The following is an 18,242-nucleotide window of genomic DNA, read 5'->3' as shown; positions in this document are numbered from 1 at the left end:
ACACACTGCTGTTCTAAACGGGTACTTTCTCGCCTAAAATGTTTGAAATGTTGATAAAGTGATATATTTACAGAGTTTAGAGCTAAAATGAAATCAGCTTCTGAATGCTGATTTTGGCTCGGGTAGGAGGCAGGCTAACACTACCTATACACTTCCAGCGTTTGAGCTAAGCTAATTACGGGTGCGCCCGTATCTCCCTTGTTACTGCAAGCACAGTCGAAAGGATGGTGTCTATCTGCTTGTCATAGACTCGGGAGTGAGGCCAGACATGAAAAAAAATTTTTTTGGCGTATCCCTTTAATCAGTGCGTGCCTTCAGGCTCATCTGTCACCTGCTTCAAGAACTTAATTATCATGACGTCATTATACATGTCAGTGTGCCCCCAAGCTCAGGCGTGTGCATCGGACCTCATTTACTCAGGACACACAAGTACGTACCTGCACACACGTGTTTTTCTAAAAGTCTCCTGTTCCCTTCATTGTTTTTCTCACTGATTTGAGGCCAGCTCAGTAAAATCAGTCCCGATCCAGCTGATGCACAAAGAGAAGCGACACTCAGAATCAGTGCAGTGCCATCAATAAGCAGCAGCGTATGTTAATGTGATGAGCCCCCCCCCACTCCTCTCCTGGTACGCTGCGGCAGGTTATGACATGCTAAAAAGGCTCCAAGCCACAGCTATCAGGAGTCTGCATGCATGTTATTTTCACTGAAGGGGCCCATTCAGACAGTATGTTATGTGTACGTGTGTGACCTCACATTCTGCGTGTCACTTGTTGTACATCAGGGAAGATTAAGAGTGACAGTGTGTGAGTTTGAGGCATCCACAGGTGACTGTTTCCCAGAGAGGTTACAGGGTTTGTTTGTGCGCCATCCCACTAGATTTGTTGATGAGCACATTGTTTTCTTCTGCGTTTTTTGCTGATTATTGTTGCTCTTCCAGTATAAACGTTAAAACCTGTTGATAGATTTTCGATGAGTCGTACTGAGAAAGTTTACAGTGTTTGTGTGAAACCAGTGGGTTTATGCCTCACAGGTCCTGCAGGTCCAGGCACAGTAGAGCCAGCCCTTTTCTCTCTTTTTGTTTCCATTCTTCTTTCAGCAACTGTTCAAGAAGTAAACCACCATGCTGGTCGGGATGAAAGATTGATAGAGAGAGAAGGGATCGGGCTAAAAAAACTTTAGCTGATTCCGTTCGGAGATAAAACGCGGCAACACGTTTTGTTGATTTAGTCTAAAGTTATAACTGCACTAGGAGGCGGGACTGACCCTGATACTGTTCCTCCAATTGTCATAGCTGCATGCTAAGATGCACTATGGTTTACATAGAGGTGGTTTAAAGTTACTGTGGTGAGTGCATTGTTCCATGTTGGAACTGCCCGGCCTTTCTCACGTTCTTACCATCCCACTTCTTGTTTCTCTAGACTGCTCTTTTTCCTCAGATGAAGCAATATTTGGTTTGTTTTTAGAGGGCATTTTTCTGCCATGCCAGGAGCATTACCTTCCAACAATGTGCCCATCAAAACCTGTGCCCATCAAAATAAGATCAAACCCGACCAGGCTCATTTTCTCCCTTTCTCTGAAATTTATAAGCTAAAGCATACCCCTCTCTCTCTACCTTCCAACTCGCTCCCCTCCCCCCTGTCTTAAATTAAAGCCTTTCTGACAGAAACAGTGTTGTTTGATTTAGCTCGACAGGAGACCACCAACAGTGCACCTCTCAGCAGAAACATTTGTTTAAAGTTTTTGATAATTTTGCCGCTCTTTTATGCTTCATCATCTCTTTTCTCCCCCCTCCTTCTGTCCTGCCATGGTTGTGTTTTTAACAAATCATTAACAGGCTACAGCACGGTCTGAGGGCAGCCACTGCTTGGCACCCCTAGGAGGAGTGCTGACAGGGTGAGGGTCTCAGGGAGCAAAGTTCAAGAGGTCAGGTCAGATGATTCAGTCTTACTGCTGGTGGAAGGATGGAGCTGGGTGAAGGCGGGTAGCAGGAGTGCGAGAGCAAGGGGGAGGTGTGAAGGTCAGAAGGGTAAAAACGAGAGTTTAGAGATGGTGTCACGCTGAGCTGATCCAGAGCCCTCTAGCTGCCAAGCTGAGGTGTTTGCCTTGCCATTAACTTGGCCACTATTTATTTTCAAACCTGCTGCAGCTGCGCCACTTTGTCTGAAAAAAATGGCTAGTTTCTGCTTTTGATGGAAGATTTTTGATAAGCACTGCTGGGCTGACTGAGCTGGTCTCACAAATACAGCTAGACATTTATTCAGTGTGTGGGTGAAAGGCCTCGGGTTTGGTCTTGCAGTTAGAAGTTTGAGGTGGGCCTTTAAGACCAAGATTAAGGGCAAGTCAGTAAGCTGTGGTCTGTGTCAGACAGGCGTAACAGCTCGCCTGCCCGTAAAGCCAGAGGAGATAAAGAGATAAAAGTGCCCAGTCTGTGAGCTGATGCCCATAAAAGCGCTGCCATTGGTTCTCAGGGCTCAGTCGAAATGCGATCCTGTAAAAATATTTTCTCCTCATTAACCTGTCATCCGTGGAGCCGTGACGCATAGCCAGGCTAGGAGGGAGTGCTGGGACAGAGTGGGGTGGATTGTGGGGGTTGTCAGGGGCCCAAGGGGGAGACTTACCAGTCTAGAAGCTTTATTTGAAGGTCGTCCTGTGGTAATGTGTTGAGTAGGGTGAAAAGGCCTTGGTGGGCCCCGAGTGTTTAAACAGCAGCAGTTAGCGTAAATCTCCCCAAACGCAGATCCCAGACATGTTCGGGGCACACACACGCACACACAAACACACACAAACACACACACAAATGCATATGTACATATTGTCACAGACTGTGGTGAAAGTGCGTCTGTGTGGGCCACTATTCTGAGATACAGCTTGTTTGGACATGTCTTTCACTGGTGCTGTCCCTCTGTCCACCCTGCTTGGTTTTTAGTGTTATTTGTCTAGCTGCATTTGTGTTTGTGTGAGCCGCACTGTTTACGTGTGTCCGTCAGCGGCCAGAGGCCCCTCGGCCGTGCCCCCGCGTCTGGGCAGAATGTGTGTGTTTCAACGGTCTTAAGACATTAGAGGGGGAGCATTGTGAGAGCTATATGTCTGAGAGAGACTACAGATGTAGGGATCAAGGCCTGTGTTTATTGGTCTGTGAGTTGGATTGGCTGAATGTGACCCTGGGTCAGATTGCTGGCCCGGGCCGGTCTAGGTTAGGTCTGCCTCGCTCTGGGTCACACTAGACCTCTTTGTGTGCCCTTCCAGCTCACATGACTCCAGAGTGACAAGCAGGTGAATAACATACAATGAAGAGACTACAAATACAGTACGGTGACCATATTCATCTGTTTGTTCATTTCTCCCTGAGTGTGCTTGAACAATGTTCAATATCACACACATCCATAATATCCTATTCACTATTGTGTTCATGCTTGACCACCCATATTATAAAACAGAGTTCTTTTTGTATGGCATGTTATTTTTGGATAATATATGTTTTGCCAGAGCCAAACAGAGTCTAACGTTGGTGACCTCATCTATTCTACAACCAGCCTTACGTCACACTCATGGAGCCGCTGTGTCTCACACTGGAATAGGTGTTCAGTTGACCAGCAGATTACTGTATTACTCAATGCTCTTTCCTGGGGAGATTTGAGCTGTACTGATAGTGTTAACAAGAATAGACTCATTGAAACTGCTGGAGACTCTATGTACAGTGCCTGACTTGTGCACGCACACATACACAGGGACACATCAGCGAGGGGTAGGGTGGGTGAAAACTCCACTGGAGATATGAGCAGGAAATCAGCAGCAGATGTGGAGTGTAAAGTAATGCAGATGGAGGCAGGGAAACCCTGTCACTATGACAACGAGTCCACCTCCGTGTCCTCTGGTCTTTCCTCCACCAAGCATGAGAGAGAGAGGACGACTCCAAACTGTGACACTGTAGTGTAGCTGCAAAACCAAGTGAGATCCTTAAATGGAAGATGTAATTGTACCCTAAGATAACAGCTTAATTGTGTTATAGAAAATAATAACAGATGCTAGAGAAACTACAGGGGAAAGCAGGTTGCGGTCAAATTAGCTTGATGGATTTTTAAAGAATATTTAAAGGGATAGTTCAACATTTTGGCAAATTGGCCCATTGCCATAATCTCTGTAGTTTTAGGAGTAGGCTTGTTACCCTTTAATTGTCGGTGCAAGCTATTTTAGAACGGCGGAGCAGAGTAGTGAGCAGCTCAGAGCTACGCTACAGAGGCTAATGGGATTTCTAGGTTTCCCTCATCAAGCTCATCAAATACACAATCCAACAACTCCAAAACGCTCTCGTGGACAAGTTGTGACCTGCACATTCACCACGCTATGAGAGACAGAGTTGTTTTCAAGGTAAATTCATGCAAAACCGCTGATGCACTTTTCCGTCAGGGGCAGTTTTTCGGCAAGCAGTCTCTGCATTTGCCTCAAAAACAACTCCGTCTCATAATGTTCCGTTATTATCTCATAGCGGGGTGAATGTGCAGGTCACAAACGTTTTGGAGTTGTTGGATTGTGTTTTTGATGAGGGAAACCAAGAAATCCCATTAGCCTCCATAGCGTAGCTCTGAGCAGCTCGTGGCTCGGCTTTGCCGTTCTAAAAACAGCTTGCACCGACAATTAAACCTACTCCTAAAACTATAGGGATTATGGCAAATTGGGCCAATTTGCCAAAATGTTGAACTATCCCTTTAAATTGATACCAATTCCGCTGGTTAAAAATTCCCTTACATTTTCTATTTTGTGCATGTAGATTAATATATATTCATTCAGAATATCATCTATAATTGTTGTTTTATCCAGTTAATAGTCGAAAACCAGAGAATAAAAAATTGCCTTCAAAGGGCTTTCAAAATAAATTCTCTCTCATCCTAACTGCAGAGCTCTTCCTCTGTTTGTTCAACACAGACCTGTTTTGTTGTTGCCAGAGGCAAAATCATATCATTTCCTATGCTCCAGAGGATGCATTCTGATAAAAAAAATAAAAAAAATGGCCTTACCGGAGCAAAATGTTAAAGTTTTAATTAACTTTTGAACTGATAAAAAGCTGTGACTGAACTTTTACCTGTGCGTTATTCTGGACAGCCTCAAGTCGCCTTGGCTGATAGTCTCGGTTGATGAGAGTTGTCTCCGCTCGCCGCAGACCAGACCTCACATGTCTGCTTCATGGTCAGACAGGGAGGAAGAAAAGAAGCAGGAGGCAAAAGACGTGTAGGTTTTCATGAGGTTTTCTTGGCTGCAGCAAGAAAAAAGAAAGAAAAACAAAACCCGATTCATGTGTCTGATTAATTGCTTCTCCTATAAATCATAGGTGTGGGGCCGGGGGCATCCCTTTCCACTTCGAGATGTGTGAGAAAACCAGACAGAAACAGGGAGAATGGTGTACAATGAATGAAAGGAACAAGGTGACAGTTATATATTGGAGTCAATGAATTGGTAATAAAGTTTGCTCTGACAGCAGCGCCTCAGTTATCTGTATGAGAGTGAAGTCTGTGTGGCCTGAAAATAACGTGTCACCAAGGGACTCGGAGTGATAATAGATCTGCAAAGTATTGTGTAACTGTGTGTCAAGCCCTGTGTAGGTTTGTTTACTTCTGATGACTGACTGGTTGTGTAATTGTTTACGCTGGGACATCTTGTTATTCAAATGAGGTTGAGCAATTTTCCTCTCTTGTCTTGTTAAAGTTCACTTCATTGGGAAATCAGCACTGTAGGAAATTGCTTTCCTATAAGCGGTGACCTCTGCACCTTCATTAGCAAGCACATAGGAAACACTAGACACTTGTAAATGTAGTTTCCATTTTGTTAAGTCGCTTTTTCTTTACGTGGCCGTCATTGAATGCAGCTTTTTATTTCTCCTCTCATCTACTTTTTCCTCTCGTCTTCATCTCACCCCCCACCCCCTTTTCTGTCTCTCTCCAAACCCTCCCTCTTCATCCTGCGCTTCCAACATCCTCTCTCAGCGCTGGCACTCGGTCAGCTCCTATCACTCCCATCAGCTCTCCTCCATCTATGTCTTATTGCCGTTAAATACCGTCCCTTTACTCATCTGCACCTAATTTTCCCCCCGTCTACTTCCTATCTCCATCTCGTTTCTCACACCTCTGATGGCGGCCGGGTCTCTCCGCCGAAGTTTGTACATGTTTCCTTCTTTCTCCACTCATTTGTTCGTCGTCCATCTCCTTCCTCTGTCTCTCTAAACGAGCCTTTCAGCGTTTGTCAGTCATCGGCAGTCACCTCCGTGTTCGTCTGAACTTGCGAGCGAGGGAAGGAGGGAAGGATGGTGACGGATTGGTTGGTGGGGGAGGCTCCGAGCGTTTAGAAAGGGAGGAAGAGAACCACTGATGAGAGGAGGACTAAACCTTTGTCTGGAAAGCCTCAACTGTCGACTAGTCCTCCATAGAATTGAGTGGACACATTAAAAAAACAAAAGTCCTTATCATATAGTTATACAGCCATTTATATGTTACCCCATTATCACCTCCTGTGGCCTCTCCACTCACTCACTAACAGAGATTTGTAGAAGTAGCGCGGTGTCACTTCCAGCAATCCCAATGTTTTCTCATCAGTCCTCTGTCTCAAGATTATCAGTTTCGGGAAACCATTACTGCATTCTCTGTTTGGTATCAGTGACTGTTATATAGAAAGATGGATGTTGTGAGCAAACGGAGGCAGAACTAGAAAACACAGAGCTGAAGATGAGCCAAGGAAGCAGCAGGGGCAGCTGTGAATTACAGGGCCTCCAAGCCAACTGGGGGAAGTTAAAAAAAAAAAAAAAAAAAAAAGTGGGAAGATTAAAAAAAAAGTCAGTGGTGAACTCAGTCTTTACTTTCAGTGCAATAAAAAAAAAGAAGCTGACAGATAGGTAGTGGGCAAGTCAAGCTTTTTCTTTTCTCCCTTCTGTCTTCTTTTCTCTCTCCTCTGTCCAGACCACTAATAGCTGTGTCCTTTCATACTCTTCATCCCACTCTGTCCTTTTTTCTTTTCAGGGGGGAGAATTGAGGAATTGTGTGTGTGTGAGCCATACGCAGACTCTGGGTCTCATTTTGGTTAGATCGGCCTCTCTTTCTGCTGGAACCTTACAGCAAAGCACTACATATATCATTGTGGATTGTAGAATCAAAACACAGGCCTCCAGAAAACAGGAATCCTCTTTATTTCTATTACAAATGCGCCAGCTTTTCTTCATGGAACAGTAGCTTATCCAAGGGTCTGTCCTTGCCTTTTCTCTTTTTTTTTCATTCCCACCTCTGTTTCTGTTGTTTCCATTCTCCCTCTGCACAGTCAGGTTGAACTGAGGTGTAATGTCAGGGTGCAGGGGGGGGGGGACCACGGCAGGAAATATGTGTGTGAGCAGGTGTGTGTGCTCCGCATATGTAGAGGAGTGTCTGGCTGCAGTGTTGAAGGAGTGCATAGAGGTGAGGTAGAGTGTGAGAGTGTCAAGCTGACTGCGCTGACAGTTGTAGAAGGCTTTAGGTTGTTGGGACACGGAGAACATCCGATCAATGTGTGTGTCCACTGCAGCTACGGATTGGTAGCATTCCACTAGCAGCCATCTGTTAGCAGAAGCACTTAAAGCATGTTTTTGCGTCTGTTGCTTCACTCTGAGTTGCTTTCTTCTCGACACAGCCTTTCCCTTCACTCGGTATAGGCTCGTTTCATATGACCGTATGAATACCTTTTGGCCTTTTACCTGACTGGGTTGTGGGGGGAGGGAAAGAGAGTGGCTCTAGATAAGGAGCCCAACTTGAGGGGGAAATCCTGACAGATCAGTGTATCCTTCACATTCCTCTGTTTTTCATTTTTCATGGCATCTTATCCTGCATGTAAAAGCAGGCTGCATATTTTCCATATAGGCCTACACTGATAGATGGGTCGTGGTCAGAGTGCCTGTGAAGAGGAATGGTATTTCCTTTGTCTTGTGTACTGTTAATTTTCTTGTGACAATTGTGTTGTTGTTGTTTTTTTTCTTTTAGTTGCAAGTTTAATCACCCAGCACTTATGACCTCAGTTGTGTATAAAAAGTAGCCTCATGAAACAGTTTAATGTCTCATAAACTTTAAATATTATTGTGTATGTCGAAACAGTGCAGGGGGGCTTTTGCAGGCGCCTGCTTGTTTACAGAGCGACCTCAGCAGTTTGTATTTGTTTGGAGTCATGTGATAAAACGCAGGTCTCTGATAATGGAGGCTCTTCCTCCTCCTCCTCCTCCTCCTTTCTGCTCATTCAACCCCTGTCTCATTTTTTTTCTTTCTTTGCCCCGCAGCTGTTTTTGTTCAGCTTGGTTTATTTTCCATCCAAAAAGTTGGGTCAAATACAGACTTGCACCTATTTCACAAGCACACATTACAATACGCATGTGTGTTTACATTTCCTGCTCAACACTGCAGACGACATAACACTCCTGCTATAGAGAAGCATAGCGTTCAAGCGGAGAACTTAAACAGAGCAAAGTTTGATCCAGGTCTCAACCCTTTCTCTGACCCAGAGGTCAGTTTACAACTTGTCAAACCTTTGACCCCGAGGCATCATTAGTGTGGTGTGAACATGGTGTGACAAAGATAATTTATCATCACTGAACTATTTGTCGGCAGGGTTATAGATTAATGACATTATCCTTTAAATGTCAGAAAACATTCGTAAATCTCAAAACCTAAGACAACATCTCCAAACAGTGAAAAACTAAAAAAAAAAGTGTATAATAAACATTAACGGGATTGTGATGAACAAGTTGTTTGGCTTTTTTTTCAGATAAAACACACTTGTTAGCATTTTATGTGGATTGATTTATCGATTATTGATTTGCTTAGAGGTGTAACCCCTTCTCTTTGTCCCTCTTTCACTCCCCAGGGGCAGTACCGGCCTTCAGACCTCCTGTGCCCGGAGACCTATGCCTGGGTAGCAATAGAGCGATGTATACTACAGCTGGAGAACTCCCGCTATGCCCGTTTCAACCAAGATCATGATGCAGGTACAATTGTGCTACACTCCACTCTGTTGTTTTAAACAGACACTGTGTAACTTCTCCTGTTATCTATTCATGAAAATCGATTATTTCGTTCAAAAGTATGTTTTTCATTAATTAGTAATCGCCCCCATCAACAAACTGAAGTGTTCCTTTCAGCTCTGAATTTGCCGTTCATATCATTCATATCTCCATGGAGCGGGTAAGCTCGGTGCTGGCTGCCATGTCGTGTCGCCATGTTTTTACGTTCAGTGGCAGCGTGACGGTAGGAAACCACGGAAACTCAGCGGAGACACCGGAGCTGTCGGCTCAGGTCGAGGTGGCGTCTGTGAAAAGTCACCGCGGTAACGCAGTGAGGAGGAATGGAGCGTTACACTGATGCTGCATTCACCTGCAGTCGGGCAGACGGCCGTCGGTAACAAACCAGATGTCATTTTAGTCACAGAAGTCCAGAGAAAGCCGGTAAAACGTGGGTCAGGTAAACAAAACGACATCGCCATTGTTTTGCCTCGTGCTGACGGACCACTTGTTTACATAGAGGCTTGTTTATAACGTTACGTGCAGCGGCTGTCATCCGTCTGCTGTCTGCCCAATTTCACGTGAATGCAGAATGAAAAATACGATTGAGTTGCAGTGTTTCCCCCAGAAAATGAGTTAGTTAAGGTGGTGTCTGTCCTGTCGGCAGGGGGGGAGCGGATCGGGGCGTATTAAGTTTCGCTTTCACCACGCAGCTCTTTGTTGTTAAGGTGGCCGCCTTAACAGTAAAGCGCTGCGGGAAACCCTGAGTTGCTTGCGATATACAACCTCAACGCTAGATGGGAGTAATTCCTACACAATATACCTCTAAAGGAAACATTTTCGCACATTTATCTTATGAAGCTGCCTCCGTTTATTACATTACTAACATACTGTCCTGCTGCTCGGATTTTGGAGACTTGGATCCTCCAGTTATCGGTGCACGCTGCTCCGGATGAACCCGTGAACCTTGTGTTAACATCTGATCTGGTTTCACCGTGATGGCGTGCTGAAAAATGTGGGCTCGCACCAAGGGCAGTGTGCAGACATTGAACAGGGGTAAACAAAGGGCCAGCAGCTCTGATCGCACGGTCTTCTCCCCCCATGATCCTTCACTGTGGTCAGAGCAGGGCCAGTGCCGTCGTTATGGAAGTTCCATGCTGTCATTAGATGAATAGTGATATCAGTGGTGCTAAACCGCACTCAGAAGGTAGACTGGCAGACGCCCATCGTCTGGGCTGTCAGGGTTAGAGCCAGGGGCCAGACAGAGTTGATGTGAGTTTGGAAGTTTTGACAGGAGAGTTTTGAATTTTCTTCTGCGGAGGTAAATGGCCGGTGATACATATTCTGACTCCATATTTTTATAATCTCTTTCTGTTCACCCTCCTGTGACGACTCTGCATTTCTGTCCCTTAGGTGGTTTCAGGTTGTAAATGCTTGCCAGTGCTTGTAACCTGAATGATTGAGTTTACAAGGACCGGCCATCTCCTGTTTACTCTTCTCCATTAATCTGCATCACCAAACAGGAGAAAGCCTCTGATAGACAGTAATAGGAGATGTGAGAGGACAAGAATTTGATTGTCAAGTAGACTGGGAGCGGTAGATGGAGGGTAAGAGAGAGGGTAGAGTAGAAAATGGAGGGGGAGAAGGGAGAGATGTGGTAAAAATGATTTTATTTAAATGGGAAGTGAAAGGGAGGCAGGCTGGTGGCTGTACGCTGGCACCAGAGGGGAGAGAAGTACAATAAAATGAGAGATAGATTGACAGAGAGGTGGAGGACAAAGGAGGAATACATGAAAGTAGAGAGGCAGATTAAGAGTTTGCTTCAGTGAGGTCATACTTGGACTTGGTAAAAGGTAAAAACCAGCACATGTGATGAACTTTAAAGCAGATATCAGTGGAATGTTTTTGTTAATATAAGTCCTAAATAGTCCTATTTTCCGTCAGCAATCACTTACATGAAGTATTTCAGCCTAAACACGAGTCTCTCCGTCACTCTGCTCTGCTGTAACCCGAGGAGAAAATTTTCCTTGTGGGATACAAGTGTTATCCAATGAGGAGAGAGAACGGCATGAAGGGCTGTGTGTGCAGCCAAGGGATGCGCGTGAATGTGGTGACGTAGCACGAGGACCAATTGATGCCTGACAAGGGCGGGGGCTGCTAACTCATGGTGCGTTCAAAGAAACTCGTACTTTGTGTTTTTCCTTCCTGTGAAGTCATATACCAGTTCGATCTGGTACGAGTTCACGGGTCGGAAGTTACGAGTGGCCGTTATAGGGAACTTTCACAGACAACAGGATGGTAAAAACACGAGCTACGGGTTACCTGGAACGCTACCAAGTCGTAGTTGTGACTTGAAGCTGTAACTTACGGTTTCAAAAGCCTGCCTTGAACGCAGCATTAGCCGAAACGGCCGTGAAGCTGATATCTGCTTTAATGAAAGAAAACCTTCTTGAACACTCATGCCCCTTTTCTCTGTCCCCTGGCCTGTTGTAGGGGTCAGGTTGTGTCATGAGCTAAGAATTGTGGGTATTAAGTTAGCCATTAGACTCTAAACATGAACACATGTCTTTAAAAAATACCCTTTTCTGTAATTTCTTGGCCCGCTCGTGTCATTCACTCAAATGGTGTTGAAAGCACCACACCCAAAAGAATCGAGGGCATTTAAAAGACCATTAGTAGACTGGTCATTTACAACTTTGCCATTAACAGTTTAGCCAGTGGTAGGTCTGACCTTTTCCTGTCAGTCATAGCCTTAATCCCTGAGTAGGCACAAATTACTGAGGACAGAGTGGCGGTCTCAGACCGTGCCATTTTCACTGTGGCCGGTGTATGTTTGTGTGTCTGTGGCTCTTGTGGTGCGTCCGTTCCAGCGTTGGACTGTTGATCTTGGACGGTGTCTGACATTATTTCAGGCCTGAGCTGTCCAAACGCAGTGTCATTACATTTCAGTGCTCGCTGTCTTGATGGTCGGCCCTCAGGCCTGTTGCCAAGCTTGTGGGGTTGAGCTGCAGCTAAAGACAGCCGCTGCCAGACGAGCTGTGGCGTGGACTTGTCCAGAAATATGTCCAGTGGTCAGTCAGTCACCAGGTCAGCCTGGCCTGTGTCATCATCAGCATGGCACACTGCTGAGTGTGTGGCTTGTTTTTGGTCTAAATAAAGGCTGTTTTGATGTGATTTTAAGTCCTGGGGAAGTCCTGGCTGCATCCAACAGCGCTGGAAACTCCCATGTATCCTGTAGGAACTATCAGTCTACAATGGTGTTTCATTCATTCATTTATTTATTTATTTAGCAGTGGCCACAAAATTAAGATGTATGGTAACTGAACAAATATAGTATTCAGCATATATATAAAATGTATTGTATGGCTGCTTTTCAAAGAGCCACTGATAAACAGTAATAATTTGAATTTTGAATTTTGAAACTATGTTAACAACAGTGACAACAAAGGGGCTTGATCTGGAAAAAAAGAAGCCAAAAGAAACTTGGATCTTTTAAGAAATTCCTGTTTTTATTAAAACCACCCATTAATTTCAACTTAAAGCTTCACCCAGGGGTGAAAGAGAGCTGCCGTGTTGTTTGGTGTTAAGGCTGTCAGGGTGACCGGGTTACAGAGCTGTCCTAATGAGGTGTCTAAAGACAGCTAATCTAAAGTTTACACAACTCTGTCCAAAGCAGGCTCACATTGATTACATGCCAGCTGCTGACACATCGAGGTTCCCGAGGGCCTTGTTGTGGCCTCTCACAAATGTCTATACAGTGCGTACACACGCAGGCACACACACATTCTACCCGGCACATATGTAACTTCTCTTGCACACACTTATAATCAGCCTGCATGGAGACAGAAGAAGGGGCATTGCCCGTTCAGTAGGATAAACACTTGGAAAAACTGTGTGACACAAATAGTCACCCCCGGACTTAAAGTGCGTCCAGGAGGCGCCATGGAAGACTCACAGCGCTACGTGTTTTTTCTACACACACTTAGAACAGCACTCAGTGAACTATCAGAAATGTTTGAACAGAATGATCCCATTCTCTTAGTCTCTCTTTCAAGTCTCATTTAAAAAGATACATTCAGAGATAAATATCTCTCATGAAGCTGATTGACTTTGAGATGCTCAGTATCTCTGCTTTCAGCAACAGTGACATTAACATAAACACGACTAGATGGAGGAGACGGAGAAAGCCTGACAGCATCCACCACTTTCCCTGCACGTCACCTGCTTTCTCCACTATATTTTTTATCTTTTATATTATACACTTTCATATCTTGTCTCACTGTCACAGCCACTTTGCCGTGCTCTTCACTAGGCTTTCTGCTCCTTAGCCTGACGTGCACTAATGTTCCCATTCAGAGGGGAGGGTTGACAGATATGACTTCTCTCTGTCTTTTCTGTTTTAATGCAGAGGCAGGTTTTTTCTTCCCTCCAGATCTGCTGCATTTTTCCCACTGTGGAAGAATCTTTGCTTGATTTTAATAACAATAATGATAATATCCTTCATAAAGTAGAGGAATTCTCTTGTTCTCTTTACTCATTGGGTCAAAATCCATGGTCAGCTACATAGATTCAAGGTCAGCCAGACGGATGTGTGCTAACACAGGGGCTTTAACCCAGGTCTTTCAGTCAGTGAGTGGTCTTTTTACTCTACACACCATGGTTTTGGCCTTTTTCTTTTCAAAAGTAAGCCCTATTTTTGATTTGCAACACCAGGTCATAGTAAGCGGTCATAACCCGATGGCCTGGCTTTGACCAGCATCCGGTGTTAAGCAAGTTTTTAGAAAGTTTGAGATAGATGGGAAGAGAGAGAGGAGCGTGGCGAGGTGTCAAGGCCCCTAGCCTCGGCCCTGACCCTCTCACTCCACGGCCGACCCTCACCACTCCTCTTCCCCCCGACCCTTGAACCCTGACACCGAGAAGCTGTGACCTCAGAGCGGCGTGTCACTGAGCATCCGGCGGGCCTGACGGAAACAGGGTCTGCAGCTCCTCAAAATGAGGAGGGGGGCACAGCGGAGTGAATGAAGAAGAAAAGGAAAGTTGTTTATGTGAGGAACGGATGTTTGGATTGCTTTGACTAAGAGAGAGATCGAGAAGCAGATCAGGCCTCTGCTCAGTTTTACTGTTAAGATTAATAGACCATCTTAAAGCTACACGCTGCTGTCCACAGTGGTCTGTAAAATGTTCATTACTTAATATCTTAACAGGGGGACAGCGGTGCTTCAGGGTAGTGTCACGCATTGGAGTGGAAAAGTTCAACTTTGCGCAATTGTTGTTTGAGTGGGTTGACACACTGATAAACAAGACTAGGTCAAAATGTAGCGTGCAGCTGGACCACGTCGTAGGCTTTTTGCGTTCTGTCCGGTGTCAGCTCCTTTCAGCTTTTCATCTGTTTGCTTCTCTCTCACTCTGTCTGCACGCTCAGTACCAGTCCGAAATGTGGACAAACTTTCTTATTAAAGTGATCTTCTTTGTAATTGAGACATGGTCAGAAAAAATAAACAAAACTCAACTCAATACAAAATGACTGAAAGAAGGAAGTAAGAAGAGACAGAACATTAGGGTGCTTTCACATTTAGTAGTCTTTGTTAAACAAACAGCTTTCAGACCTTTACTGTTTTGGATTACAGGTAGCTCTCACTTAAAAGAAGATGGCTGATGCTATACTTGTATTAACTGCATTTGAGTGGTTTGCATTCATTTGTTTGAATTAGTAATACTGTATTCAAATAGGTCATGACGAACTCTATGGTCATGGTACATTAGAAGCGAGTGCCAGTTCATCTTGAAAGTGCAACGGCCAATGGGAAATTTTTCTTGGTCACATAGGATTCAGATGACCAATGATGTAATTATTATCACTGAACTCTGTCAGTGAGCCAGTCAGTCGGTCAGTCACGGACATTTGCAAAGATAGAGCCGACCCTGCTGTTGCGTTCCAGCCAAAAACACGAGGAGACACATGGTGCTTGGAGAGACTATAGAACTAATACTGGAGGCTGCTTAAGTGATTAAGGAAGCATCCGTCCAACGTTTAAATATTTTCACTTTCTTCCCATCAGGACACATTAATTCTTCATGGACCAAACTTATGGCCATGTGGAACTTACATAACATATTTGCATCTTTTAAAATCCATTTCCCCACATGGTGAGACTTAACATACTGCTGATTTCCTTCATTTAAAAGTTTGTATCAAGCGTTCTTCAGCTGCATGACTCAGCAGTTTTTAGAGAGAGTGGTTAGGGCATTACTGTGCAGGGAATTGAGCCTAATAAATAAAACATGAATCCACAGTGTGGCTTGAAAATCTTGGTTGAAATATGAAAATATATTGATGGAGATGGAGAGTGTGAGAGGTAAAGAGCTTCAGGGCTTTATCTTCATACCCAGCTCTTTTCTTTCCTCTGTCTTCGTTTGGGACAATCTGCCCTGACCAAATATTGACTGCTGTCCCGATGCAGTCATTGTCAATTTCAGTGATACTTGAGGTCTGTAACAATTTAACTGATCTCATTCAGCTCATGAAATTTCAGGGTCCAGTCGGAGTGCAGCAGAGTGCTCTGTAAATGGGCGATCCTTTTAACATCTGGCACAGGACACAAGACCTTTTTTCTCCCAATTTAAATTTCTCTCTTATCTTGCCCTCTCAGTTGTTTGGGTGATCAGGTGGGATTTGGCGGCACTTGGCGGCATACTTAATATTTTAGGGAATAGGCAGAGGGGAAAAACGTGCATATCATTCGTACCACCTGGGCGTTCAGCTGCGAGCCACATGGGTTGTTGTCACGGGGAACGGTAGTGGTGAGCAGGAGGCCCTGAGCTCTATTAATACCAAATCTAACCCGCTCCTGTTTGACTGATGTGTCGCCATAGGCCTGGCAAGCTCGTCCACTCCGCTGCGCGGCCTGGCCCCGGGTTTGTTTTCATCTGCTTCCTCTCAGGCCAGGATTGCTCCAGACGGGACAGGCTGAATGGATGAAATATTATGTGCATAGTACGTTGAGGATGTGCTTTTTTTGGCAGCACGATATAAATTTTACATTTTAGGCATTTTGCAAAGGGTGAAGAAGCTGAATGCTCGGAAAAGATGTGGAGTAAGAGCTAAAGAGAGAGATTAAAATGGCATTAAAGGAGGGCAATTAGAGTGAGTAAAGTGGGATGTTATTCACTGGAGAGACATGCGGTACCTACTAAAGTTCCAGTGAATGACAGCAAATGAAGCACTCCTCTGAAAATTATTAGTGTTAACTATGGATTTTAGACCCACTTGCATTATATTTGGGTTATTTTGGCTCACTTCGTACTCCCTGCTGTGCTCCTCTTGCACATCCACTTGGCGCCAGCTGTGGGCAGCTTGGCTTTACCTCTCACTGCTGGAGGCAGCGGTTTTCGTCTCAGCAGCGCGAGGGTCATCGTTTTTCACCTTTTTTTTCCATCCAGCTCTCTGAACCACTCTGAAACTCTGAAACACGCACACTTGAGATTAGCAGTGTTTTCACTGGTCTGATGGGAGCTGGCAGTGCATGACACAAGACCTAATGAGATGCTGAGTTTGGCCCGCCAGCGAGGGAGCAAGGCCCCATAAACAAGGCCAACGAGCTAGCCTGCTCATGCACCTCCGTGACTCCAGGTTTAAGGCATATTGGAATTAGTGCTTTTAGGGGAAAAAATGCTTTCTGCTCCTCCAACAGCTTCTCGGAATAATGGCGTATCCCTGCCAAGTCACTCAGAGGTTAAAAATGAGCAAGGGAAAAAAAAAAGGACAATGTTTGTGCTTGATGTGTCTACACTGGTCCTTATTATGTTCTCATGTGTGCCTGTTTGTGTCCAGGAGATGCTCGAGTGTTGAAGGATGTGGGCAGAGCGCTGGTGCTATACAAACGAGCCGTCATGCCCTACGCTGCCTATTCCCGCAAACGCAAGGGCTCCAGCGACGAGACGGAGGTGCAGCAGTACGCCGGATTGGTTGGCCAGGACTGTGCTGAGAGGATCTTGCTCTACCGCGCCTAAACACACGGCATCACACCACTGCACCTTTTTTTTTTTAACACACGTGAATACACACCTCCCAGCAATGTTTTTCTATTTATGTTGTTGTATTTGTGTGTGTCCCCTCACTATCTGTGAAAGTGCTTTCTGTTGCTCTAGTAGTCTCACCATGCTACACTCTACACAGGCTGGAACAATGTAGTAGCCATCTACCCTATGTATATACCCATTCACCATTCAGTGATTCACATTTGCATTTATTCTATTTTCAACTCTGTAGCATCCATTCTCAGTTTAGCTCCTGTTCTTCTTTTTGCTTTATTTGACTGCATACGAGGACCAGAACCCTTGTGTGTCATTTTAATACCACATCATCTGTGGTATCATGGTTTTTTTGTTTTTGCACCTCATCAGTCCTGTGTGTTTAAATAACAAAGCTGAAAAGGAGCATTTATCTACACATAGGTGACGGCTCGCCTCAGAATAGACTCGGTTTTGGATTTATGTCAGCATTGCCAATTGAAGAGCATGTTCTCTGTTGAATGTCCAGTGATTTTTCTAAAAGGTTTTTGGTTGCTTGCATTGCATCCCAAAACTTCAGACTGACTCTTACCACAGCACGACATTGTAAAGATTTTTATTTAAAGCAAATAATGACTTGTTTTCAATGTTTTTGTCTGTAATACGTATAGCTTTGTTTGCTTTTCTTTTAATATTGACACTGTTATTTTTTGGTTAAATGGAGTAAAGGGGTTACATATTCCCTGCTTGGACCTGTGACTTTCCTTTGCATGTAAATTATGCAGCACAAACCCTGAATCCACAGGCAGCCGGATTCTGGGAATCATCAGGAGTGCTCTCTCGAACTGTGTAAATTTTTACACATACGGTAGTAAGCTTATGTCTCCCAAAGCACGCCCAGAGATAAGTGCTCTTGTTGCACTTGTTGAACTGGGCCAAGCAACAGGTGTTAGATATATGAGCTGGCAGAACACAAATGCGAATGGCCTCTGGCCCCCAAACATAGTGTCAACAGCAGTGCAGCTCTCAGCCAGGGAATGGCTCGGCTGAGCCAAGCGAGTCCTGGTGTCAGCAGGCAGGCCTCCAGCCTCAAAGCACAGACATGCAAGCTTTCAACTACATATTTTAACTACACAGGTCGAAGTGATCGTGGCAGCAGCTCAGGACTGTGATGGAGCTTCCCCATTAAGTTGTTTGAATTGATTTTGGTCATTTTTAACGTGCCTTTGGA

At 44.8% G+C, this 18,242-nt stretch overlaps 1 protein-coding gene across 4 annotated transcripts in view; it reads left to right on the top strand.

Moving 5' to 3' along the window:
- The window catches only part of ate1 (arginyltransferase 1), a 52,571-nt gene extending 34,824 nt beyond the window's left edge, over window positions 1-17,747 (top strand). For all 4 annotated transcript variants that reach the window (XM_083988204.1, XM_083988205.1, XM_083988202.1 and 1 more), the window contains exons 11-12: window positions 8,869-8,989; window positions 16,833-17,747. In XM_083988204.1, the coding sequence (XP_083844330.1) occupies window positions 8,869-8,989; window positions 16,833-17,011 (300 nt within the window). In that variant the 3' untranslated portion in view covers window positions 17,012-17,747. The remainder of the gene's footprint in view (window positions 1-8,868; window positions 8,990-16,832) is intronic.
- The last annotated feature ends 495 nt before the right edge of the window (window positions 17,748-18,242 follow it).

This window comes from Trachurus trachurus, assembly GCF_905171665.1.
Source record: "Trachurus trachurus genome assembly, chromosome: 15".
NCBI classification, from domain to species: domain Eukaryota; kingdom Metazoa; phylum Chordata; class Actinopteri; order Carangiformes; family Carangidae; genus Trachurus; species Trachurus trachurus.
The sequence above is the reverse complement of the archived record's forward strand: the minus strand, read 5'-3'. Positions and strand labels throughout refer to the sequence as shown.